This window comes from Oryx dammah, unplaced genomic scaffold (genome assembly GCF_014754425.2).
Source record: "Oryx dammah isolate SB20612 unplaced genomic scaffold, SCBI_Odam_1.1 HiC_scaffold_19, whole genome shotgun sequence".
In the NCBI taxonomy this organism is placed as follows: Eukaryota; Metazoa; Chordata; class Mammalia; order Artiodactyla; family Bovidae; genus Oryx; species Oryx dammah.
In genome coordinates this window covers 86,359,796-86,387,063 of record NW_024070203.1, presented here as the reverse complement: position 1 = coordinate 86,387,063, position 27,268 = coordinate 86,359,796, and the positions used below count along the sequence as shown (strand labels likewise).

The 27,268-nt window shown below is 38.8% G+C and overlaps 1 protein-coding gene across 1 annotated transcript in view; it reads right to left on the bottom strand.

The window, feature by feature from the left end:
• MMP16 (matrix metallopeptidase 16) overlaps positions 1-27,268 on the bottom strand; it is a 380,138-nt gene that overhangs the window by 19,212 nt on the left and 333,658 nt on the right. The window contains exons 7-8 of the mRNA XM_040261122.1: positions 26,110-26,248; positions 1,040-1,190 (exon numbers count right to left, since the gene is read on the bottom strand). Coding sequence (XP_040117056.1) covers positions 1,040-1,190; positions 26,110-26,248 — 290 coding nt within the window. The remainder of the gene's footprint in view (positions 1-1,039; positions 1,191-26,109; positions 26,249-27,268) is intronic.

The window sequence follows — 27,268 nt, the reverse complement described above, 5'->3', positions numbered from 1 at the left end:
AAAACCTGTTGTTTTTAATGTGTGTTTGTGAGTTGCATGTGCTTTGCTGCTGCTGCTGGTGCTAAGTCACTACAGTCGTGTCCGACTCTGTGCGACCTCATAGATGGCAGCCCACCAGGCTCCGCCATCCCTGGGATTCTCCAGGCAAGAACACTGGAGTGGGGCGCCATCACCTTCTCCGTGCATGTGCTTTAACTACTTGTAAAATGACATACTTAAGTTCTACCTACCAATGAAGTTTACTTACGAATGTCACATTTTGATCCAACTAGTAATAGTGCAACTACAATTTGACTTTTCATCTTTATTTTTAACCTATTGCTAATTTAAATTTTAGCCTTCAACTTTGATTTTATATGTAATATCTGTCAACAAGTGGGCAGGGGTAGAACCAGTATGCCTAGGGGCTACTGTACATCAAGATCCTAACTGTTCACTTTAAGCTTTACAAACCCTGTTAGTAATGTCAGCAAAGCAAAAACTGTGACAGAAAATAACAAGAGACATTATACTTCAAGCTAAAGGTATTTAGTCTGGTGACAGTTTGGTTAGTTCATAGCACCTGTCTGCTAAATAAAGTGTCTTAAGAAATGGAACTCGTGACAAAACTGAATGTATTTGAAAATGTTCAGAATTAACTGTGTGCAAAGTATAAAAATTTAACTTTAAATATAAAAGCAAAAAAAAAAAGACCTGTTTAAAAGTACTTGTAAGTAAAGTAAGTAAAATTACAGAAAATGAGTTCCAAGGATAAATACATACTGCCTATATAGCTTTATAGGCATGCTATGATTATGGAGAAGAGAAAGAATATATACTACATATATACATTCATAAAGCCATATTATTTGGGAATATAAAAGGAAGATTTATCTTCAATATTATTTTAAAATATGTTTAAGAGATTTTCAATTCTATTAATTCTTGTGTTTACATCCACACAGATTCTTTCACAAATGTACATTCCTGTTATAGACTAGAAATATTGACTTCCCTAAACATCAGTTAACTGTTTTCCTCATGTGAAATGTGTACTGACCTGTCCCCTTTGAAGAAATAGGTTTTCCCAACGTCCTCCCACCAAATGGCTGAATCAATACCATGAGGGGGAATTCCGCTTCCAAGAGTAATCAAGTCATGAGGGTAACCAGGTTGAAGAGTCGTGTCCTTGAACACCCAATATTTGTTACCTGTATGAAATAAGTGCAAATGCAGAATATACTAATTTAATGTCAGAAATTATAATATATCTGTTAACACAATGCATTTAAAATTCTTTTACGTGAAAGCCATGAAATAACTTAGCAGCAGTCATATCTGGAATACTGATGCCATTTTTGAAACACCAATGCTATTTTAATAATGCAATCAGAATTTGTGAATTAATTTAAGAAATAAAAAAGATCTACAATTTGGCATATGGGAACAGTTTTGAGTTAAAGGTCAAGAATAGTTTTCCTCCAGCCTTATTTTCATTCAAGGCTAAAATCATTTCTGTGTCTTGTGCGTCCTATATGACCTCAGATCGCTGTAATGATTGCAACCTCTACTCTGTTAAAACACTTCCTCCAGGCTGGGCCTCTCCTTTTATTACATAAACATTCACAAGTCTCTCTAGCCCTATAAAGTCATCCTCCTGTGACCCGATGCCCTCTTTTAGCTGTTACACTATCCTTCTCTTCAAGAGTCGTGGCTGAAGCGAGCAAAATTTTAATCCTCATCTTGCTCAGAATTGTCAGAGTATGGTAATACTAAAAAGAAATGAACTGCAGTCAGCTTTACTGCTGTTTTGAAATGATCTATCGACAACGCACTTCCTCATGCCTTTCACCCTTTGCGGACTCTGTAAACACTCCCCTCTTTGATATGCACTGAAGTAGTCTGCAACAATTTCTCTCTCCACTAAAAGCTGATTTAATACGTATTGCTACTGATACTTTTTGTCACGAAGGCACCAATTCCTACAGTTTTCCACCCCTATCTGTTGACACAGTTGGCCCCTTAAGGAATGATCCCCCCTGAGCTGCTGGAAAACCATTTTGCTGTAATTGTTTCTCTTTCTTCTCTACCTGCTCCCTCTCTGGTCTTCATTGACTTTATTCAGTCCTTGAAGGTTGGCCCGCCCTATGCTTCTTTTCTCTGCACCTTCTCTTCTTATTTCACGCAGGGGAGGGGCAGAGGCGGTGTCACTAACTCAGGGGCCAAGGTGGAGAGGACCGAAGTGCAGTGACGGTGGTATTCAAATATTCTGAGACACAGCCACAAAGTCAGCAAGCGTCTACTGCCTTAAAGGCGGTCCACCCTCCTCTGCCCAAGTCCTTTTCCCCTGGTCCTTTGGATCTTTCTATAATCAAGCAGCTTCTTGACTCACTAACTCCTCTTGAGGTTAATATCTGGTGAAGTAAAATATCTTACTATCTGACAAAGTATCTTGTGTCCTTTCTAATAGATGAAAGGCCTCCCTTGTTGTTAAATATTTCAATACTGTTCTAGATGAGGACTATAATAAACTAGCATGCATGTTATACCTAAGGGAATCTTAAAAAAAAAAAAAAATCAAAACCACTACTGGCCTAAAACAACCAAAAAAGCATATCTTCTGGCTAGTTAGGAGTCTCTAGTTTGTAAACAGACTTATGTTTATCAAGAGCTTCAGCTACCATTTGCCATCACTTTAAATCAAAACAGCTTTTTTTGAGTACCTTCACTGTCCCAAGTATCTTGTTGAAAAATTAAGGATACTAAAGAGAACAAGACAGACTATTATCATCCTACATTGAAGTGAATTTGACATATGAAAATTAAGAATACACAAAAAAATGTAACTGCAGTACTTGAAAGCCTAATAAATGCTATGAAGGAAACACACCAGGGGCTGAGAAAAAGAAAGCACAGAGAGAACTTACTTCAAGTAAGGAGATTAGGAAAGCATCTCTAAAGAAGTAACACTTAAGCCAAACTTTAAAGAAAGAGAAGATGATATCTATGCAAAGAATACTGAGAAGAACATTCCAAGAAAAAGAGTTATATATGATTAAAAAAAAAAAAACGGAAAGGAGACCCATGGAATGTAATATGCAAGAGGAGAGTAGCAGTAAAGCCTATATGATGTGCTTGGATCTTAGTCTGAGTGCACTGGTAAGGCATCAAAGAGATTAAATTAACAAAGGGGTGTGACCATTTCCTATTTTCAAAAGATGATCTTTGGCATACCTGGCATGTGTGCTAATTTGTTGATGGATGACTCAACTCATTAATTCTGGCAACAGATCCTTGATAGAGCTCATTTTCATTCTTCTAAGATCCATTTTCAACAAAAGACCAAAGTTATCTTTTGAGAATAGGAAGCAGATCATACGTCTTTGTTAACGTAATCACTTTGATGGCTTACCGGTTCATGCAAGCTAAGATCTAAGCCCTTCATATGGATTTTGGGACTGAACAAGAAAAACAACATCTCCACTCATGGAGATTAGATCACAGTGAATGGGTATGAAGAAAATTGACCGTAAGTAAGCAAAAGAATAAAGATAATTCCAAAGAGAAAAGTGCTATAAAATACAAAAGAAAACCAATAATATCACAATGCTGGGGTGGACTGGAGCTTATTTGTACTGGAGATAAGAAAGATCTCTTTATTTGCGTGACAGGTGAATTGTGACTGGTATAACTGAAAAGAGCCAACCTACTGAAGATAGTTTGAAAGAGAAAAATCTTGTTAAATAGTTGGAACATTTCTAAGTGAAATAGTAAACCACTGTATAGTTCAATTAAAAATATTTTTATTAGTAGTATGGATTAAGATTGCATCAGTAGAGATGGAAAGGAATCATGATATATTGCAGAGAGAATTGATAGGCATTGCTGATGAGTTGGGTGTGTGGAATAAAGAAAAGACTGCATAGAGAAAAATCCTGAAGTTCTGACTTTGTAAATGAGAGAATAATAGTGCTGCATAAATACACAAAGATGACTGGGGTGGATGGGTTGTTGGAGGTTCAAGTCAAAAGTTTGAGAGATCATTTAGATATTTAAATGAAGAAGTCAAGTAGGTAATTGGATATGTGTTTGGAACTAATAGATTTTAAGGCACAAGCATGAATATGACATTTATTAATTTATGGTTCATGAGATAATACAATGGAATAGAGAGCGAGCATGACGAGTAACCAGGACTGGCCTTCTAGAAAAACATGACCCCTAAAGAGATCACATAAGGGAAAAGGAAAGAGCAGGCAAATAGGAAGGAAGTAGAGAAGACAAGGAAGGCAGGCTAAAGTCAAAGAATCCAAGAATTCAAAGCAGATAGTGGTCACTAATGGCTTTCTCTAGTCCAAATATGTTTTGAAAGCTAAAAATATATGTAATCACTCACTCAGATCTTCTACAAAGTTGATACAAAGTCGACCTACATGCTCAAATTTGAATTCATCAGAAGACATTTCTTCTTGTTTTCTCTGTTTCTACAGATGACACACTAGCTAGTGGCTCACGTCTGAAACTGCCCTGTTCATAGTCTTTTCTATCTATTGGGTCAGTACGTGTAGCTGCTCTGATTTCATAATTCTTCCTTGAGTCTTCCCCTTGCAGGTCATCCTTGATACAGGCACTTGGTATGCTTTTCCATCACCCCTTGTAAAGTCAACTGTCTTTTCCACAAGCTCTAAGGTGGGTCTTACTGGTCTCCATAGCCACCCTCTATATCACCACTCCAATTCTAGGGTCAGTTAAAACTCTGAAGAGTAGGGCATCACTGGTGGCATAGACAATAAAGCATCTGGCTGCAACGCAGGACATCCAATACCATTTTCCTGCTGCACCTTGTATATAATGCCTGAAAAGTAGCAGGTGCTTAATAAATGGTTATTGATTAAAATAATTAAGTGTAACATTATATAAATAATTGTATACAATATCTAAAATTCTACATAAAGGGATAATAATGATTACATAAATAATATCTTGGGCTTTAGTCTTGAGTCTTGCTGAGAGAATAAGAAAAATTAACTTTATAATTATCAGAAAGTCTGAGAAACTTTAAAAGCATGACCCAGTACTATGTTGGAGGACTATTTAAATGATTATACTTAACTGTTTGTTGGAAAATATAATCATAAACATATACACCTCTTCTGAGCCATTGTTTAATCTGAATGCTTTATTTAAAAACAAAAACAAAAAAAACCACATCCCAAAGGCCCAGGTCACTTCCTTGCCACAGTTAGTGAGACAGAAAATCCACAGAGCTGTTTTCCAGTTTGTTCTATATTTTAGTCTGTGGCATGTAAAATAGAAAGCCTTACAATAATGGAAGAAAAAGAATGAAAATCCTGTTCCTTACCTCACTGACTTAAGGAATTCATTCCTTTCATCTCACCTTTAATTAGGACAGAGTATATGGTTTCAATGCCTCCCATGAGAGCTACACAGAGTGAAATATTTAGCAGCTGGGCTCCGTGGGTTGTCTTTTCTTCCCAGCAGAAGCACTCTAGGACACTTTAGAGCACTTCCTTTAGCTGTCCCTAACCTCTGTGCTTTCCACGAAATCTCTTCACACTCTTTCCAGGCCTTCTGACGATGCTGCTAGGCTCAAGGACATCCAGCTGTCCTGATGATTGCAGCACGAGAAAATGTTCGCAGAGATGCAGCTTATGTGTTGTCCAGTGTGAGTTAAACATTTAATATTCCAAGTGCTTATTAAGGAAATACAATTGTATGATTTCTTTTGTATCTTGATGAGACATGATTTGAACAAAATTGAAATGACTTTTCTCTTATTTTTCATATTTTGAGTAAGTATGAGAGATTCATATTCAACTTTTTTTTTTTTTTTAACAGGAGACGTGGATTTTTAAACTACCTTAGAACCAGATGGTCTGGTTCTGTAGGAAAATATTGCCTGTTTGGCAAAAAGAAGGCATTTACTGGATTTCATGTGAGGGTGATTTCTGGAGCAAGTGGAAAAAACTGGTCCTTACTGACATTGTACTTGGCAGGATACAGAGGAAAATATCAACAAGTCTGAATTAAAGACAGAGAAGCTTTATAAATAAAATGAATAACCTCAAAGAATGTTTGGAGCCTGAGGATACTTTACAGAACACCTATTCCAATAATTTTTCAATGAGATTCACCCAGTGGTTGGTCCATCCATCCATTCATACATCCATCCATGCATCTATCCATCCAGCCAATGTCTGCTTGTTAAAAGCCTATTATAGCCAGTTATTGAACTAGGAGGTGCAGATACAAAAATATAGGAAATATACGAGGCTCTTGCTTCTTTGGAGCTGAGGGACTAGCACAAGAAACAAACCCTATGCAAATAACACTATAATGCATTTTTAAATCATATGCTTGTTCCTACAAGGAAAAGCATAATGTCTAATTACTTTAAAAGATTTGTATTAGAAGGTCAGTGCCAACTCAGGAGGCTGAAACTCTTACCTGCTTTCCTAACACCCTTTAACTAAGTAAGCCCTTGTTAATGAGAGGTGGGCACTATATTTTTCACATGCACTGGGTCAAAAGAAACGGTTAATTCAGCCTAACACATCTATTTTATAAGTCAAAAAGTGCTCTGCTTAAAATCACACAACCAGTCGCTAATAGATTTGTACTACAATCCATGTCTCTTAATTCAGGGCTTAATTTACTAATGCAAATTGAGTTTCAAAACAGAATATGTTTACACTCTGTCTGGCTTTCAGAACTCGTGATGATTTCACACTTCCTTCCCCCTTTATCAACGAATCACTCTGCATTTATTATTGGAAGTGTTTATTAATTAATCCACTGTATTGTGCTCATGCCCAGCTCACTGTATCCTCAGTAATTAGATACACTTTCTAAATTATTAATTTTTTTGCACTGTTTGCTTAAAATTATTTATTTTATTTTTAAAATTTTATTTTTGCTTTATTTTACTTTACAATACTGTATTGGTTTTGCCATACATTGACATGAATCCACCACGGGTGTATACAAGCTCCCAATCCTGAATCCCCCTCCCACCTCCCACCCTATATCATCTCTCTGGATCATCCCCATGCACCAGCCCCAAGCATCCTGTATCCTGTATCGAACATAGACTGGCACTTCGTTTCTTACATGATAGTATACATGTTTCAAAGCCATTCTCCCAAATCATCCCACCCTCTCCCTCTCCCTCAGAGTAAATTATTAATTTTTAAAAGAATTGTATTTTTGTCTCCTCAGAGTCTACAAAATTCCCTTTCTGTATTTATAGTTTGTTTCTTCCATTACAAAAGTGGTCAGTACACTAGAGCCACCTGATGCTGTCTCTTTTTGTAAATAAAATGTTTTCTAAACACAGAAACACTAATTCATTAATAAACTATCTGATCTGCTCTTACCCTACAATGACAGCATTTAGTAACTATGATAGAGATCATATGATCTGCAACCTTTAATGGTGGAGTCCAGCTCGAGCAGCCAGGGAATCAGCCTGAAGGGGTGAGCGGTGTTGGTGGGGGATGATGTAGCCTCTGACTCGAGGTACGGGACTACATGCTTATTACAAGCTTCAGGTTTTCTTTTATACCTTGACAAAAGCATTAGGTCAGAGGTTTGACATTTTTAGTTTCCCCCATCCAGATTTATTGTCTCCAGAAATCATTGTTGCCCTACAAACAGAGTTCTTATTTCAGGGATTCTCTCAGAATCAGCTTTACTATCTATTATCTACTTCCTCTTATGTGTCCTATACTTAATTTGTGATTACATTGTAATTCATGCTACATTCCTCAGTTTATTTCTTATCTTTCTAAATCCTGTTTGATCCTAGCATCTTAAGATCACTATCTCCTAAAAAGGCTTCTAGCTATTCTTAATTAAGGGAATTACAAGCCACTTCAGTATTTTTGCCTTGAGAACCCCATGAACAGTATGAAAAGGCAAAATGATAGGATACTGATAGAGGAACACCCCAGGTCATGAGGTGCCCAATATGCTACTGGAGATCAGTGGAGAAATAACTCCAGAAAGAATGAAGGGATGGAGCCAAAGCAAAAACAACACCCAGTTGTGGATGTGACTGGCGATAGAAGCAAGATCCGATGCTGTAAAGAGCAATATTGCATAGGAACCTGGAATGTCAGGTCCATGAATCAAGGCAAATTGGAAGTGGTCAAACAAGAGATGGCAAGGGTGAATGTCGACATTCTAGGAATCAGAGAACTAAAATGGACGGGAATGGGTGAATTTAATTCAGATGACCATTATATCTACTACTGTGGGCAGGAATCCCTCAGAAGAAATGGAGTAGCCATCATGGTCAACGAAAGAGTCCGAAATGCAGTACTTGGATGCAATTTCAAAACCAACAGAATGATCTCTGTTCGTCTCCAAGGCAAACCATTCAATATCACAGTTATCCAAGTCTATGTCCCAACCAGTAAGGCTGAAGAAACTGAAGTTAACGGTTTTATGAAGACCTACAAGACCTTTTAGAACTAACACCCCAAAAAGATGTCCTTTTCATTATAGGGGACTGGAATGCAAAAGTAGGAAGTCAAGAAACACCTGGAGTAACAGACAAATATGGCCTTGGAATGCGGAATGAAGCAGGGCAAAGACTAATAGAGTTTTGCCAAGAAAATGCACTGGTCATAGCAAACACCCTCTTCCAACAACACAAGAGAAGACTCTACACATGGACATCACCAGATGGTCAACACCGAAATCAGATTGATTGTATTCTTTGCAGCCAAAGATGGAGAAGCTCTATATAGTCAACAAAAACAAGACCAGGAGCTGACTGTGAGTCAGATCATGAACTCCTTATTACCAAATTTAGACTCAAATTGAAGAAAATAGGGAAAACCGCTAGACCATTCAGGTATAACCTAAATCAAATCCCTTATGATTATACAGTGGAAGTGAGAAATAGATTTAAGGGCCTAGATCTGATAGATAGAATGCCTGATGAACTATGGACAGAGGTTCATGACATTGTACAGGAGACAGGGATCAAACCATCCCCATGGAAAAGAAATGCAAAAAAGAAAATGGCTGTCTGGGGAGGCCTTACAAATAGCTGTGAAAAGAAGAGAGGTGAAAAGCAAAGGAGAAAAGGAAAGATATAAGCATATGAATGCAGAGTTCCAAAGAATAACAAGAAGAGATAAGAAAGCCTTCTTCAGCGATCAATGCAAAGAAATAGAGGAAAACAACAGAATAGGAAAGACTAGAGATCTCTTTAAGAAAATTAGAGATACCAAGGGAACATTTCATGCAAAGATGGGCTCGATAAAGGACAGAAATGGTCTGGACCTAACAGAAGCAGAAGATATTAAGAAGAGGTGGCAAGAATACACGGAAGAACTGTACAAAAAAGATCTTCATGACCCAGATAATCATGATGATGTGATCACTCATCTAGAGCCAGACATCTTGGAATGTGAAGAGAAGTGGGCCTTAGAAAGCATCACTATGAACAAAGCTCGTGGAGGTGATGGAATTCCAGTTGAGCTGTTTCAAATCCTAAAAGATGATGCTGTGAAAGTGCTGCACTCAATATGCCAGCAAGTTTGGAAAACTCAGCAGTGGCCACAGGACTGGAAAAGGTCAGTTTTCATTCCAATTCCAAAGAAAGGAAATGCAAAAGAATGCTCCAACTACCGCACAATTGCACTCATCTCACACGCTAGTAAAGTTATGCTCAAAATTCTCCAAGCCAGGCTTCAGCAATACGTGAACCATGAACTCCCTGATGTTCAAGCTGGTTTTAGAAAAGGCGGAGGAACCAGAGATCAAATTGCCAACATCCGCTGGATCATCGAAAAAGCAAGAGAGTTCCAGAAAAACATCTATTTATGCTTTATTGACTATGCCAAAGCCTTTGACTGTGTGGATCACAATAAACTGTGGAAAATTCTGAAAGAGATGGGAATACCAGACCACCTAACCTGCCTCTTGAGAAATCCGTATGCAGGTCAGGAAGCAACAGTTAGAACTGGACATGGAACAACAGACTGGTTCCAAATAGGAAAAGGAGTACATCAAGGCTGTATATCATCACCCTGCTTATTTAACTTATATGCAGAGTACATCATGAGAAATGCTGGACTGGAAGAAACACAAGCTGGAATCAGGATTGCCGGGAGAAATATCAAGAACCTCAGATATGCAGATGACACCACCCTTATGGCAGAAAGTGAAGAGGAGCTGAAAACCCTCTTGATGAAAGTGAAAGGGGAGAGCGAAAAAGTTGGCTTCAAGCTCAACATTCAGAAAACGAAGATCATGGCATCTGGTCCCATCACTTCATGGGAAATAGATGGGGAAACAGTGGAAACAGTGTCAGACTTTATTTTGGGGGGCTCCAAAATCACTGCAGATGGTGACTGCAGCCATGAAATTAAAGGACGCTGACTCCTTGGAAGTAAAGTTATGACCAACCTAGATAGTATCAAAAGCAGAGACATTACTTTGCCGACTAAGGTCCGTCTAGTCAAGGCTATGGTTTTTCCAGTAGTCATGTATGGATGTGAGAGTTGGACTGTGAAGAAGGCTGAGCACCGAAGAATTGATGCTTTTGAACTGTGGTGTTGGAGAAGACTGTTGAGAGTCCCTTGGACTGCAAGGAGATCCAACCAGTCCATTCTGAAGGAGATCAGTCCTGGGATTTCTTTGGAAGGAATGATGCTAAAGCTGAAGCTCCAGTACTTTGGCCACCTCATGCGAAGAGTTGACTCATTGGAAAAGACTCTGATGCTGGGAGGGACTGGGGGCAGGAGGAGAAGGGGACGACAGAGGATGAGATGGCTGGATGGCATCACGGACTCGATAGATGTGAGTCTGAGTGAACTCCGGGAGATGGTGATGGACAGGGAGGCTTGGCGTGCTGCGATTCATGGGGTCGCAAAGAGTCAGACATGACTGAGCGACTGAACTGAACTGAACTGAAGCTCAGCAAACTTCTTTTGCCATAAAAATTTCCCTCACAAATAGGTCTCAGATAAGAATCTTTCCCATGGCCTCAAGCTGTGGCCTACATGCTCATCCTGGTACATTCTTTGTAAAAATCCTTGAACAAATGTCAATGGTTACTTTATAGATTATTTTCTGGGCACCACTGCAGAAGGCTTTGTTCTTTCTCATGCTTTTCTCAAGAACAATAAGCACCTTAATATTCTTTCCAGCCAGCTCAACTGAAGAAAGGAAAGAACAAGTCAGAATCACAAAACCTAACTCCTTCATCCCAGGACAGTGTCTGCGGGATGAGGAGAGGGGGTTGAGGCCGTGCCTCTATTTTGTCAGTAATGTCTAACATGGCTCCCGACAGTTTAACAGAAAAGTTTAGAGCATAAATTTCATATTAGCTGGCTTTTCTTCATATAAATAAGCCTGTACTTGGATTACCCAACAATTATGCTTATTTGGATGACAAAATTTGCTTATTTGACTACTGTTCAACAGTGATATATTCTTTGAGAACACTATACTTTTTTAATTATCATAAATAATACATTCTTCATTAGACTCTGCATGACTAATACACTTTCACTGTGACTTAGTGAAACATTCAGTAGCTTTGAGATTGGATAGAAACAAGGGATGATTGTTCTACCAATTATTAGCTATGAGGTCGTAGGCAAGTCACTAAATCTGAGCCTTCCTTTCCTAGTTTGTCCATAAAATACTAATACCTCTCATTCAGAGTTCTGGAAACAATGATAGATCAAATGTATAATATATCCACACTCATAGCACCCAATAAATGGTACTTATTATATAACACAATGTTTTGCTGAACAAATTTGCATTCTACTTACTCAAATAAATAATGTCAATAATCAATGATTACTGATTGATATCAGTGCCTAATTATTTGAATTAAGTTTTAATTTCTATATTGTTTATAGGTAGGTTATTCAACAAATGTGAATAAATGCTGGAGGCCATGTGTTACCAGCATTTATTATCAAGTAATCAGAGAATTTTGCATCCTTAAGCAAATGCAGCAGAGGGTGAGGTATGTCGCTTAGGCCTGCCTTGAAGAAAGAACTGGCCATTCAGCTGAATACCTTTGGATCTGACATTTGGGCCAAGCAGTCAGCTGAGTGCCTTTGATCAGGTAATGGTCTGCTTGGCAGCTTCCAGGCAATGACTTAGCACTAAAGCAGGTACTAAATTCTGGCCATTTTTGCCCTACAGTTTTGCCCTACGGGGACCTTTCCAGTGGGCAAGTTTTGCTTGGAGCTCCTTTTTGGGTTTGCCAAGACTCTGCCAGTTCTGTCTACTCCCCCTTTACCTTTAACAGCTTTACCTCCCTCCCTTTGAGTTTATCTTAGTGTTGGCTTCCCAGGGGACTCAGACTCAAACACAATAAAGAAAAGGATGTGACAGACGTGTTTGAAAATGAGGAACATTTAGACACACAAACACTATAGATGAAAAATATTGCAGTTGGAAGTAAAAATGAAAACAGCCGTAAGCAAAGCACACCATATATGGTGGCCCTACATGCAGGGCAGCAAAGGAGACACAGATGTAAAGGAGAGACTTTTGGACTCTGTGGGAGAAGGTGAGGGTGGTGTGATTTGAGAGATTAGCATTGAAATATGTACATTACCATATGCACAAGAGACGGCCAGTGCAAGTTCCATGCATGAAGCAGGGCACCCAAAGTTGGTGCTCTGGGACAGCTCAGAGGGATGGGGTGGGGAGGGAGGTGGCTGGGAGTTCAGGATGGAGGGGACACATGTATACCTCTGGCTGATTCATGTCGGTGTATGGGAAAAAACCATCACAATATTGTAAAGCAATTATTCTCCAATTAAAATAAATTAATGAAAAAAAGAAAAGCATAACACAGACTTTTTGAAGAATTATAAATTAGTAGAGGAAATATATCACAGGAGCTTTTCAGATATTAAACCTGTAGCCCCTTGCTTCATATCAATATAAAATATAAACATTAATATTAAAATTGTCTCAATATTTTAAATATTTTAACTTAAAAAAATAGCACAGTTTACATGTTATAAATCTATTATTGTGTACACCAAGGCCACTGAATGTAAAGTTTTCTATCTAGAAGTAAATTTTTAAGCATCAGGTTTCTATTATTTCCTATAGAGAAATAAGTAACCTTTATATTCACCTATTTATTAAAAGATCTTTTAGATTATGCATTTTACTATGTAAGAAACAACATATTTCTACCCTAAATGAACTTCATTAGCACTTCCTAAACCTTTCAAGAGTGAAAGAAGCATAAAGAAATTGCAGTTTATGAGCTTCTGAAGTAAAGTAATAATGCAAGTCACATAAACCATTTCTTAAGCAAACAGTATTCTTTTTTTGTCATCTTCCAGTATCACATATTTTAGAAAACTCTTTGCTTTTGACATGGGCTTCCCTTGTAGCTCAGCTGTAAAGAATCCATCTGCAATGCGAGAGACCTGGGTTCGATCCCTGGGTTGGGAAGATCCCCTGGAGAAGGAAAAGGCTACCCACTCCAGTATTCTGGTCTGAAGAATTCCATGGATTGTATAGTCCCTGGGGTCGCAAAGAGTCAGACACGGTTGAGTGACTTTCACTTCACTTCACTTTTGATACACGTCTTTTGTATGTCTTTCTTATTTCCAAACTTTATTCCCTTCCTCTTTTCTACCTCAGATATTCTAGTTCCTATTTTATAAGTGATTTTTGCCTTTTGAAATGAAATTGTCAAAAAGAATAAGTTCTGCTTAAAGGTTATTGATTGATAACAATGAGACAACTTTTCAGACAACTATTGAACTACTTAATTTTTATTTTATTTATTTTTGGACAACACCAAAGTTGTTTTTTAAATTTTTGTCTGACTCTCGAAGGACATTGCACCAGTTCAGTTTCTAACATAGATTTTTGGTATTATCAACTCATAACCATTCAGTCTGAACATGACTAATAACTGAGAATATAAACACCTGGCTTGATCATCTTTACAAAACATGATTACTGGATATTAGTGATATTTGGATAGCTGACTAGCACAAAGTCTGTACTAAGTTAAGTTGCTGGAACAAAGCATATTACTTCACTGAAATGTGATACATTTTCTATTTCTAGGGCTTTTTCATGAAATAAACCAATTTCTGAAGATACATAAAGGAGAATGATTTAGTTTAAAAGCTGTCAAGGGATAAGGGGTTCTGTTTAGACATCACTATTTAAAAAAAAAAAGTTGGCTTAAAGCTCAACATTCAGAAAATTAAGATCATGGCATCCAGTCATATCGCTTCATGGCAAATAGATGGGGAAACAGTGGAAGTAGTGGCTGACTTTATTTTGGGGGGCTCCAAAATCACTGCAGATGGTGACTGCAGTCATGAAATTAAAAGACGCTTACTCCTTGGCAGGAAAGTTATAACCAACCTAGATAGCATATTAAAAAGCAGAGACATTACTTTGCCAACAAAGGTCCATCTAGTAAAGGCTATGGTTTTTCCAGTAGTCATGTATGGATGTGAGAGTTGGACTATAAATAAAGCTGAGCTCCGAAGAATTGCTGGTTTTGAACAGTGGTGCTGGAGAAGACTGTTGAGAGTCCCTTGGACTGCAAGGAGATCCAACGAGCCCAACCTAAAGGAGATCAGTCCTGGGTGTTCATTGGAAGGACTGATGCTGAAGCTGAGACTCCAATACTTTGGCCACCTCATGTGAAGAGCTGACTCACTGGAAAAGACCCTGATGCTGGGAAAGGTTGAAGGCGGGAGGAAAAGGGGATGACAGAGGATGAGATGGTTGGATGGCAACATCACCGACTCAAGGGATATGAGTTTGAGTAAATTCCCGGAGTTGGTGATGGGCAGGGAGGCCTGGCTTGCTGTGGTTCATGAGTTCGCAAAGAGTCGGACAAGACTGTGCGACTGAACTGAACGAACTGATCTAAACAGTGCTGGGAATACCGTGTGACAGTCACATGTATCAAACTATGAGACTGGCTAGCACTTAGCAGAAGGGCTGTAGTTTATACATTCATCTTTTGATATTGTTGTTCAGTGACTTAGTCGTGTCTGACTCTGCAACCCCACAGACTGCAACCAGCCAGCCTCCCTGGTCCTTCACTATTTCCCGGAGCTTGCTCAAACTCATATCCATTGAGTTGGTGATGCCATCCAACCATCTCATCCTCTGTTGTCCCCTTCTCCTCCTGCCCTCAATCTTTGCCAGCATCAGGGTCTTTTCCAGTGAGTCAGTTCTTTGCATCAGGTGGCCAAACTATTGGAGCTTCAGCTTCAGCATCAGCCCTTCCAATGAATATTCAGGGTTTGTTTCTCTTGACTGGTTTGATCTCCTTGTAGTCCAACGGACTCTCAAGAATCTTCATCAGCACACAATTCGGAAGATCAATTCTTCAGTGCTCAGTCCTCCTAATGGTCCAACTCTCACATCTGTACATGATATTGGAAAAACCATAGCTTTGACTATGTGGACCTTTGTCAGCAAAGTGATGTCCCTGATTTTTAATACACTGTCTAGGTTTGCTATAGCTTTCTTTTCAAGGAGCAAGAGTCTTTTAATTTCATGGCTGCAGTCACCATCCACGTGATTTTGGAGCCCAAAAATATAGAATCTGTCACTGCTTCCACTTCTCCCCTTCTATTTGCCAGGAAGTGATAGGACTGGACTCCATGATCTAAGTTTTTTTTTAAATGATTTTAAGTGTTTTTCTGTTTCAAGCCAGCTTTTTCAACTCTCCTCTTTCACCCTCATCAAGAGGCTCTTTAGTTCTTCTTCATTTTCTGCCAATGGATATAATCTGTACATCTGACATGGTTATTTCTCCCAGTAATGTGTTTTTTTAAATTTATTTATTTTTATTTGAAGGATAATTGCTACACAATATTGTGCTGGCTTCCACTGCTGCTACTGCTAAGTCGCTTCAGTCGTGTCTGACTCTGTGAGACCCCATAGACGGCAGCCCACCAGGCTCCCCCATCCCTGGGATTCTCCAGGCGAGAACACTGGAGTGGGTTGCCATGTCCTTCTCCAATGCATGAAAGTGAAAAGTGAAAGTGAAGTCGTTCAGTTGTGTCCGACTCTTCACGACCCCATGGACTGCAGCCTACCAGGCTCCTCCATCCATGGGATTTTCCAGGCAAGAGTACTGGAGTGAGGTGCCATCGCCTTCTCCGGACTCTATTTTGGGGGTCTCCAATATCACTGCAGATGGTGACCGCAGGCATGAAACCAAAAGATGCTTGCTCCCTGGAAGAAAAGCCATGGCTTCTGCTACATCAACATAAATCAACCATAGGCACACATGTGTCCCCTGCCTCTTGAACCTCCCTCCCACCCCTTCCCACCCTTCTAGGTTGTTACAGAGCCCTGGTTTGAGTTCCATCAGGCTCAAAGCAAATTCTCATTAGCCAATTCACACATCCATTTTACACATGGTATGTATATGTCTCCATGCTATTCTCTCCATTTGTACCACCCTCTCCTTCCTCCCCCCAGCCCATGTGGATAAATCTGTTCTCTATGTTGTGTCTCCGTTGCTGCTCTGCAATAAGTTCATGAGTACCATCTTTCTAGATTCCATACATATGCATTAATATCCAGTATTATATGCATTAATATACAGTAGTTGTTTTTCTCTTTCTGACTCACTTCACTCTGTATAATAGGCTCTAGGTGGATCCACCTCATTGCAACTGAATCAAATATGTTCCTTTATATGGCTGAGTAATATTCCATTTTATGTATGTGCCACAGCTTTATCCATTCATCTGTCAATAAGACATCTAGGCTGCTTCCATGTCCTAGCTATTGTAAACAGTATTGCTATGAATGTTGGGGTACATGTGTTTTTTTCAATTTTTGAAAAAGATTCTGATTTACTCAGAGTACCATGCTTAGTAGTGGGATTGATGTGTCATATGGTATTTTTATTCCTAGTTTTATAAGGAATCCCTATACTGTCTTCCATAGTGGCTGTATCAGTTTACATTCCCTTTCCTTCACACCCTCTCCAGCATTTATTATTTGTAAATCTTTTGATGATGTCCATTGTGCCTGGTATGAGATATTTCACTGTAGCTATAATTTGCATTTTTCTAATAACGAGGGATATTGAGCATCTTTTCATGTGTTTCTAAGCCATCTGTACGTCTCTTCTGGAGAAATGTCTCTTTAGGTCTTTGCCCACTTTTTGATTTTTTTTTTCTCCTGGTATTCTGTTGTATGAATTGCTTATATAGTTTGGAAGTTAACCCTTTGTTAGTTGCTTCATTGGATAAAATTTCCCCTCATTCTGAGGGTTGTCCCTTCACCTTGTTTGTAATTTCCTTTGCTGTAAAAAAGCTTTAAGTTTAATTAGGTCTCACTTGTTTATGTTTGGTTTTATTTCCATTACTCTGGAGGGTGGGTGATAGAGAATCTTGCTGTGATTTATACCATAAAGTATTCTGCCTATGTTTTCCTCTAAGAGTTTTATAGTTTCTGGTCTTATGTTTAGGATGTTTAGGTCTTTAATTCACTGTAAGTTTATCTTTGTGTCCACCTGACCTGCCTCTTGAGAAACCTATATGTAGGTCAGGAAGCAACAGGTAAAACTGGACTTGGAACAACAGACTGGTTCCAAATAGGAAAGGAGTACATCAAGGCTGTATACTGTCACCCTGCTTATTTAACTTATATGCAGAGTACATCATGAGAAACGCTGGACTGGAAGAAGCACAAGCTGGAATCAAGATTGCTGGGAGAAATATCAATAACCTTAGATATGCAGATGATACCACCCTTATGGCAGAAAGTGAAGAGGAACTAAAAAGCCTCTTGATGAAAGTGAAAGAGGAGAGTGAAAAAGTTGGCTTAAAGCTCAACATTCAGAAAACGAAGATCATGGCATCTGGTCCCATCACTTCATGGGAAATAGATGGGGAAACAGTGGAAACAGTGTCAGACTTTGTTTTTTGGGGCTCCAAAATCACTGCAGATGGTGATTGCAGCCATGAAATTAAAAGACGCTTACTCCTTGGAAGAAAAGTTATGACCAACCTAGATAGTATACTCAAAAGCAGAGACATTACTTTGCCAACAAAGTCCGTCTAGTCAAGGCTCTGGTTTTTCCAGTGGTCATGTATGGATGTGAGAGTTGGACTGTGAAGAAGGCTGAGCGCTGAAGAATTGATGCTTTTGAACTGTGGTGTTGGAGAAGACTCTTGAGAGTCCCTTGGACTGCAAGGAGATCCAACCAGTCCACTCTGAAGGAGATCAGCCCTGGGATTTCTTTGGAAGGAATGATGCTAAAGCTGAAACTCCAGTACTTTGGCCACCTCATGCCAAGAGTTGACTCATTGGAAAAGACTCTGATGCTGGGAGGGATTGGGGGCAGGAGGAGAAGGGGACGACCGAGGATGAGATGGCTGGATGGCATCACTGACTCGATGGACATGAGTCTGAGTGAACTCCGGGAGTTGGTGATGGACAGGGAGGCCTGGCGTGCTGCGATTCATGGGGTCGCAAAGAGTCGGACATGACTGAGCGACTGAACTGGACTGAACTGAACTGACGTATGGATGTGAGAGTTGGACTGTGAGGAAAGCTGAGCACCGAAGAATTGATGCTTTTGAACTGTGGTGTTGGGGAAGACTCTTGAGAGTCCCTTGGACTGCAAGGAGATCCTACCAGTACATTCTAAAGGAGATCAGTCCTGGGTGTTCTTTGGAAGGACTGATGCTAAAGCTGAAACTCCAATATTTTGGCTACCTTATGTGAGGAGTTGACTCACTGGAAAAGATCCTGATGCTCGGAGGGATTGGAAGCAGGAGGAGAAGGGGGCGACAGAGGATGAGACGGCTGGATGGTTCACCGACTCAATTGTCATGAATTTGGGTGAACTCTGCAAGTTGATGATGGACAGAGAGGCCTGGCGTGCTGTGATGCATGGGGTCGCAGAGAGTTGGACATGACTGAGTGACTGAACTGAACTGAACTGAACTGAATGACTAGTATTGCTTAGCATTTTCATGTGCTTTCTTGGCATCCATTTATCATCCTTGTTAAAGTTTCTGTTCAAATCCTTTGCTCATTTCTGAGTTGCTTGTTTTCTTTATATTGAATTCTGAGAGTTCCTTACATATGCTAGATACAAACAAAACTTTCCTAATATACGTGATTTTCAAATATTGTCTCCTCACTGATGGCATGCATTTTTATACACTTGGTGTCACTGAAGAGTAAATTTTAAAAGTGTTGATATTGTCCGATTTACCATTTTCTTTTATGAATTGTGATTTTGGCATCAAATATAAGAAATTTTGGCTTAAGTCAAAGTCATGTATATATTAATCCTGTTTTTTTCCTAGCTGTTTTATCGTTATATGTCTCACATTTAGATTTGAATCACTTAGAAATCACTTTTACATATGGCGTAAGGTGTGGAATCAGTGCAGTTCGGTTCAGTTGCTCAGTCGTGTCCAACTCTTTGCGACCCCATGAACTGCAGCACACCAGGCCTCCCTGTCCATCACCAACTCCCAGAGTTCACTCAGACTCATGTCCATCAAGTCGGTGATGCCACCCAGCCATCTCATCCCTTGTCGTCCCCTTCTCCTCCTGTCCACAATCCCTCCCAGCATCAGAGTCTTTTCCAATGAGTCAACTCTTCGCATGAGGTGGCCAAAGTACTGGAGTTTCAGCTTTAGCATCATTCCTTCCAAAGAACACCCAGGACTGATCTTTAGAATGGACTGGTTGGATCTCCTTGAAGTCCAAGGCATTCTTAAGAGTCTTCTCCAACACCACAGTTCAAAAGCATCAATTCTTCGGTGCTCAGCTTTCTTTACAGTCCAACTCTCACATCCATACATGACCACTGGAAAAACCATAGCCTTGACTAGACAGACCTTTGTTGGCAAAGTAATGTCTCTGCTTTTCAATATTCTCTCTAGGTTGGTCATAACTTTCCTTCCAAGGAGTAAGCGTCTTTTAATTTCATGGCTGCAGTCACCATCTGCAGTGATTTTGGAGCCCAAAAAAATAAAGTCTGATACCGTGTCCACTGTTTCCCCATCTATTTGCCATGAAATGATGGGACCAGATGCCATGATCTTCGTTTTCTGAATGTTGAGCTTGAAGCCAACTTTTTCACTCTCCTCTTTCACTTTCATCAAGAGGCTCTTTAGTTCCTCTTCACTTTCTGCCATAAGGGTGGTGTCATCTGCATATCTGAGGTTCTTGATATTTCTCCCGGCAATCTTGATTCCAGCTTGTGCTTCTTCTAGCCCAGCGTTTCTCATGATGTACTCTGCATATAAGTTAAAAAAGCAATATACAGCCTTGACGTACTCCTTTTGCTATTTGGAACCAGTCTGTTGTTCCATTAGAGTATATTTACTTGTTTTTTTACATGTGAACATCCCATGCTTTCACCATCATTTGTTGAAAAATTATGTTTCCCCCACTAAATTTCCTTTGTACTATTGTGGGAAATTACTTGTTCATATATGTTTTTAGTTTATTTCTGGATTCTCTATATTTTATATATATATATATAATTTATTCTATTATATATATATATTTTTTTCTATCTTATACCAATGTCATTCTCGTTTGACTAATATCATTTTAAAGTAAGACTTGAGGGAATACCCTGGCAGTCCAGTGGTTAAGAATCCAATAAATTTGGGAGGATTCAACTTCTCAAAACTATGAATAAGGCACTTTTGTCCATTGATTTGTATTCTTTAGTGTCATTTAGGAGTTTTTTTGTTGTTTTCAGTGTATAGGCAATCCACATGTTATTTGGCTTTATCCCTAAATATTTGGTATTTTGATGCCTTTGTAATTTGCCTTTGTAATTTTAAAAAAAATTTCAGTTATTGATTATTGTTTGCTAGTATCTGATGGAAGACAATTCTCTGTAGGTCACTTGCTTCTCCACACCTCTCATGAGCAGAGGCACTGATAGTGTCTTTCTTTTGGACTTTATATTCAAAGATGTTAGTGTATCAACAATCTTGGATCATAAAGAAAGAATCTCCCTCCATAGTAGAGGGAGGATTTCCTTACTTTTCAATAAAGTAAATAAAACGCTTCCCTCGGGGGAAAATTTGGGCAGTTTACAGCTTAGTATAAAATATTTAGGTTTGCTAAGCTTGTGCTTCCTCTCCTTCACATATCTGATTACAAGTATTTCAAAGGGTCGATTTCACATCACCCTTTGAGAACTAGGGCTCAGGGAACTCATACAAATGGCTACTTCTTTTGATCCTCATTTTCTCTGAGTCAGGAGTTTCATATATTCTACCAACATTCATGAAAATGTGGTAGGCTAACTTGTTAGCTTAGGATAAAATCTCACACTCTTCACAGTCTTGTAAACATATAGAAATACAATTAATTTTTGCATGATAGTCTTACAGCTTGCCATCTTGCTAAACTCACTGACCAATTATAGATAAATGGCTGATGGCATCCAATTTTCTACACAGACAATCGCGTTGTCTGTGAATCCTGTTTTACTTCATGTTTATTACACTAGATAAAACGTCCAGCACAGCGTTGAATGGGGCTTGCCAGGTGGCACAGTGCTGGGAATGCAGGAGATGTGTTCAATCCCCAGGTCGGGAAGATCCCCTGGAGTAGGAAATGCTAATCCATTTCAGTTTTCTTGCCTGGAAATTCCATGGCCAGAGGTACCTGATGGGCTATAGTCCATGGGGTCACAGACAGTCAGACATGACTGAGCATGCACGCATAAAACACTGAATGCAATTGGCAAGTGTGCATACATTTGTCTTATTTCTGATCTTATGGGGAAAGTCAGACACTGTGAATTTTTCCTGACTATGTGGATATTTTTGTATCCCTATAATTATTCTTGACCTTAGTTTTAGGACTGTTACTTCACAACAATTTGATTAATTCAGGTCTTTTAAGATTTGTTAGGGAGGAATGAAACAGTGCTCCTTCTAGGATAAAATTCCCCTACTACTGAGGCAAGACTCTGTTCAGTGTGCATGGACAACGGGTGACTGGCGGCAACAAGTGCTTATGTTAGCCCTATGTAAGTGTCAGGCTTTGTTTCTTTTATATCCATTGCATGATTCTCTCTCTAGACTTCAGTTGCATGCTTACACAGCAATTCTCTCTCTCATACCTTAGGAGTTTCCTCTGCAAAACTCCACATCTTCAGTCAGCACAGCTCTTTCCTCTGCATTACTTTGTCTTGTTAACTGTAGGCTCCTTGTTCTCCTGGACTCTCAGCTCCGTCTCCTCAACTGAGAGCATCTTTTGCGCTCTCCCTGGATTCTTAGATGTTGGTCCATAGCCTAGAATTCTTTCAAGACAGGAAGCTGGGGCAATTTCTGGACTTAACTTCTCTTTACTTTTAATTCTCAAGATTCACTACCTTTCTTGATGTCCAATGTCATGAATATTATCGTTTTATATACTTTGTCCAATTTTTAGTGGTCTTAGGTGGAAGGTCAAATCTGATCCCTGTTATTACATATTAGCTAGAAGCAAAGACAACACTGATGCTACATCTTTGCATATCAAAAAGCAATAAAATTCTATTAATATAAAACTGACTACATCTATAGCTGTTTTTATAATTGTGTATTGACAACTTCCACTGCATAAGGCAGGAGGTACAGGTTAGATCCTTGCATCAGGAAGCCCCCCTGGAGGTGGAAATGGTAATTTACTTCAGCATTCTTGCCTGAAAAGCCCCATGGACAGAGGACCCATGGGGCTACAGTCTACAGGGTTGCTGAGCACGCGAGCAAATAGTACATATTAGAAGAAGAGAAAAACAATGAGAAAGAAACAAAGAGAAAAGGGCCAAGAAAAGAACAACCTGGAGAAGAATAATGCTTAAATACAATAGTAACAGTCATTCAGGATGACTGGTATAGGGTGAGACCAATTTGTGTAGAGCTGTGAATACAAACACAGATTAGGTCTTGCATTTTATACTTCATCTATTCAATAATTATTTGTGTAGTGTTTACTACATTCCAGACATTGATTACAACAGAGTTCAGCAAACTAGGACAAGCTCCTGTTTTTGTACAGCCCACAATCTAAGAAGAGTATTTACATTTTCGAAGGTTGAAAAATAAAAGGATATGTAATAGAGATGGTACAGGCTTCTAAAGGTTAAAATATTTGCTATTTGGTCATTACAGAGAAAAGTTTGTCAACTCCTGGTTTGGGGTACTGGAAACAACAGTATTAGAATGAAGTAAATAAATAACGAACTAGAGATCTGGACCTTATGAGCCGATATTCCAGTGAGAAGGATACAGATGAGCGATAAACAAGTGAAGCTTATAGTTTACCAGAAAATATGTAAAAAAATTAAACAGGGAGGGAAGCTGGATTGCTAGAGATGAAGTGGTCTCAATGTCCCTAGAGCAATAAAGTTGGTGATGATGGTCTTGAGATGAAAGAGATGATCTGATTACCTACACTTGAGGTGATAAAGGCCATTAAGAGATGGTGGCAAGCTGGGACAGGTATTTTGATTGTGTGATTGCTTCAAGAAAGATAAGAAAGGGGATGATATGCCACCCAAAGCCCAGAGTTCTGGGACTCCTAATCCTCGTGACAATAATGAGATAGATATCAGAAAAAGAAATATTCTTTCTGGAAGCAACCAGAGCTTCTGGCTCCCTCTGGATAAGCAATGGCATTTGGAATAAAGGAGCTGCATGTCCACAACTTTATTTGAAGGTAATGTGAGAAGGAAGCATGATAGCAGGGTCCTTGGAGTGGCAAATTTTTAAGATTAGACATTTCTTTATAATGACAGTATATCAAGAGACACCACTGACAAGCTAAACATTCAGAAGTATATGTGACAACAGACAGAGTTGTTCCTGTTAGCATCTCAACATAAGAAACACCATACTGAGTCAAATAAATGTTTAACCATTTCACTTTTATTAAAATGTTTGTTGAGCACCTACTATGCACCCAACACTGCTCTGGGCACTGAAAACACAGTGGTGTGCAAGAAAATAGAAACCAGTTCCATCTGTCATGAGATTTACATTTGAATGCTACAGGTAAGGGCTGGTGCAAGCTGGAAGATACTGCTTTAAATGGAGTGGACAGGGAGTGCACTCTGAAGAGATCCCTTTTATGCCAGCTGTTGAAAGATGAAAAGGAGCTACCCATTCCAGAGCTAGGGAGTGAGAAGAGGCAACATGGATAAAAAGTGAGAAGGCCCTGCGGCAATAAAGAACTGAAGGAACACTGATTTAGGACTGTGGCAGTTTCTCCTCAGGCAGTTTTGTAAGAGAACACTATTGATCCTGGGATGAGAAGGGACCCCCTGGGACAGCCCTCCAGCTGTAGGCTAGCTAGGGCTTCTTCTTAATTTTTTTTTTTTTTTTGCTGCTACCACACACAGGACCAAAGAAAAGTGCAGGGGAGGATAATTTTTTTCCAAATATCATGGCTCTAAGATCCAGACCCTTCAGATGTATCTTTTCTTTGTCTGCAAGATACAGTACATGTCTACTTTCTTTATTTACTTATAGAGAGCAGGAGGGCAATAATATTAATAGCAATCGTACCACCAGCAGCAACAGTTGGCATTTATTGAGGGCTTACTTGTACCAAGCACTTCCCATGTACTCTTAATATAGTCTTTCATCCTGAGATGGGGAACCCTAGTACCACCATTTTCCAGGTGGAGAAACTGATAAATACGGACTTGAGTTGCTATATAGTTCATACAGCTAGTAAGTGCTCAAAATTAGTAATATGACTTCAGGACCATGGTATTCTCATAATTAATATACTATACCCCTTCTTTCTCAGGTTATAATTTGTAAAGACAAAATAAATTCTGAGTATACACCTTGGTTTTATATGGGTGGTTTGGACTTCACTTAAAATATGACAAGTATCTCGCAAATCCTGTATTTTCATTACTCTCATCACCGCTACAAATTCTTCTAGTTTGGTCCTGAGAATAATTGCTTTATTTGGTTAAAATTCCTTTTTCTTTTCCCTCAGTCTCAATCTTTATTTAAGCTTATTCTCAGTCCTTTAGACTCTTAAGTAATCCATTCAGTCACATTCATTCTGCAGTCTACTTTTCCTCAAGTCAACTCAAACTTGTTCTCTTCACAGTTCTTTTAATCCTTCAACTCAATCAGTCTCTTTTCCCTGGGCCCTCTGCCCCCAACAGACTTAAGATCTTAAGATTTATTGTTTTGAATATTAGCAAAAGAATCCACCCCCAATGCGGGAGACCTGGGCTCAATCCCTAGGTTGGGAAGATTCCCTGGAGGAGGGCATGGTAACCTACTCCAGGATTCTTGTCTGGAAAATTCCCATGGACAGAGGAGCCTGGTGGGCTACAGTCCATGGGGTCACAAAGAGTCAGACACGACTGGGCGACTAAGCACCGCACAACTTTAGAAGATGGGAGGACCAGTCACTTGACTTAAATTCAATTTAATTTAATTCAAATAACCTCATTTTTGCATGCTAGACATTAGTATTTGTGCAATTGAAATTTGTCACTCAGACAAATAGCAAACAACAAATTTTATTGGGTAAAATGATTGGGTGACTTTTTTCTACTCATATGTTTTTCTTATCATTATGAGTAATTTCTTAGTTTATTGAAAACTATTTAACATAAATTGACTAAATCATGTAAAGAGATTAAGCTGACTAAATTACATTGAAGAGATTATATATGAAAATAAGTGAAATGAATTTCATTGTGTAAAAACAGCAAGCAATCCCAAATACTCTCTACAAAAAACCAAATACCTTAGAAAAATTACTTTTAATTAATTAATTAATTTATGTATTTATTTGTATATTTATTTCTCTGGTGCCTTTAGGCCAAATCTAAAAAGTCTAAGTGATCACAGTGCCTCCTAAATTTGACTTACAAATGAGGATATTGTATGAGAAAACATAAATTAGAGAATTAAAAATTATCTTTGATCTTGCTTCATTTATATTTGTAGCTAACATATGTGGTTCATTTTATAGAATGAATTAGCTACATAAACTCACACAATAGGTTTTATTTATTCATCCCTATGTGTACAACAAGGTCCTAGACAATGTGATCAGGCTATAACAGAGCAAGACATGGGAAATATTCCTTACCTTTAAAGAAGACAAAATTTCCATCACTGTTTTCATAAACTGCGTCAATACTAGGAGGCAAGCCCCGCCAGAAGTAAGTGATCTGCATGGGGTATCCATCCATCACCCTGTGGTTTCTCACGCGCCAAAACCACTGGTCCTGCAGAACGAACAGAAGCAACTCTCAACAAAAGCGAGGCCTGCAGGAACTTCCCTGTGCAATGAATGGCTCAATGCTTTTACAGGTGGTGCTGGTGCGCTTATCACTGTCCTTCATCAAAACAGTCAAATAATCAGTTGAACAACTTGCCCACAATGATCGCAAAGATTCTTGTAGTAAACTACCCAGTGTCTAATCTATACATTGTGTTTAAAAAGATAATGTACTAATACTTAATCTTAGCAGTTTACATCATCTCTAGATGGAAAAACAGAGGTAGCACAGAGGACCCTGCCAGATTTGTGGATTAAGTGAGCTTTCCAAAATATAAAAGCAGCATAGCAACACATATGCACCTTTGTATTTATAGACACACGCAAGGGCTCTACATCTAAAGTGCTGGGGTAAAATAGGGAGGCCACGCCTCCTAGTATGCCCACGTTCTACTACTGCCTCATGTAATCATAAATAGGGTCCTCTTTCACCTTCAAATGTATCGTGGTTTGGACAATAAATTATACAGTCATTATATATGTATATATATACTATATAAATTATCACTGTATAATTTTTACAGTATAAATTATACTGAACAAAGGAACCTTGAAGGAAGATCATTAGAGTGGATTAAAGAATAGGTCAATTGCTTCTCTTATTTGCTGTCATAATAATCTATACTTCACTCAGTCACACCACAGGTCATTTTATATTAAATGTGTTTACTATTACTGCCAGTGAATTATGTATCTGTCTTGCCCCAAAGCAGATATTTATGAATATTTTTGACTGTTTAGACAAAACACAATATATTTTTCACCATAAATTCTAAGGGCAAAAACTATTTCCCCAAAAGGTATATCTGATGACATTAAATTGTTTTCTATTGAAAATTTTGGAATAATTTATAGACTATCCAAAGTGCTTTAATATTAGAAAAAATAGGTATATTTTAAAAATTAGTTTCCAATAAATTAAAATTAAATATTTCATTATATTTCAGTGTTTACAAACAAGGTTTCA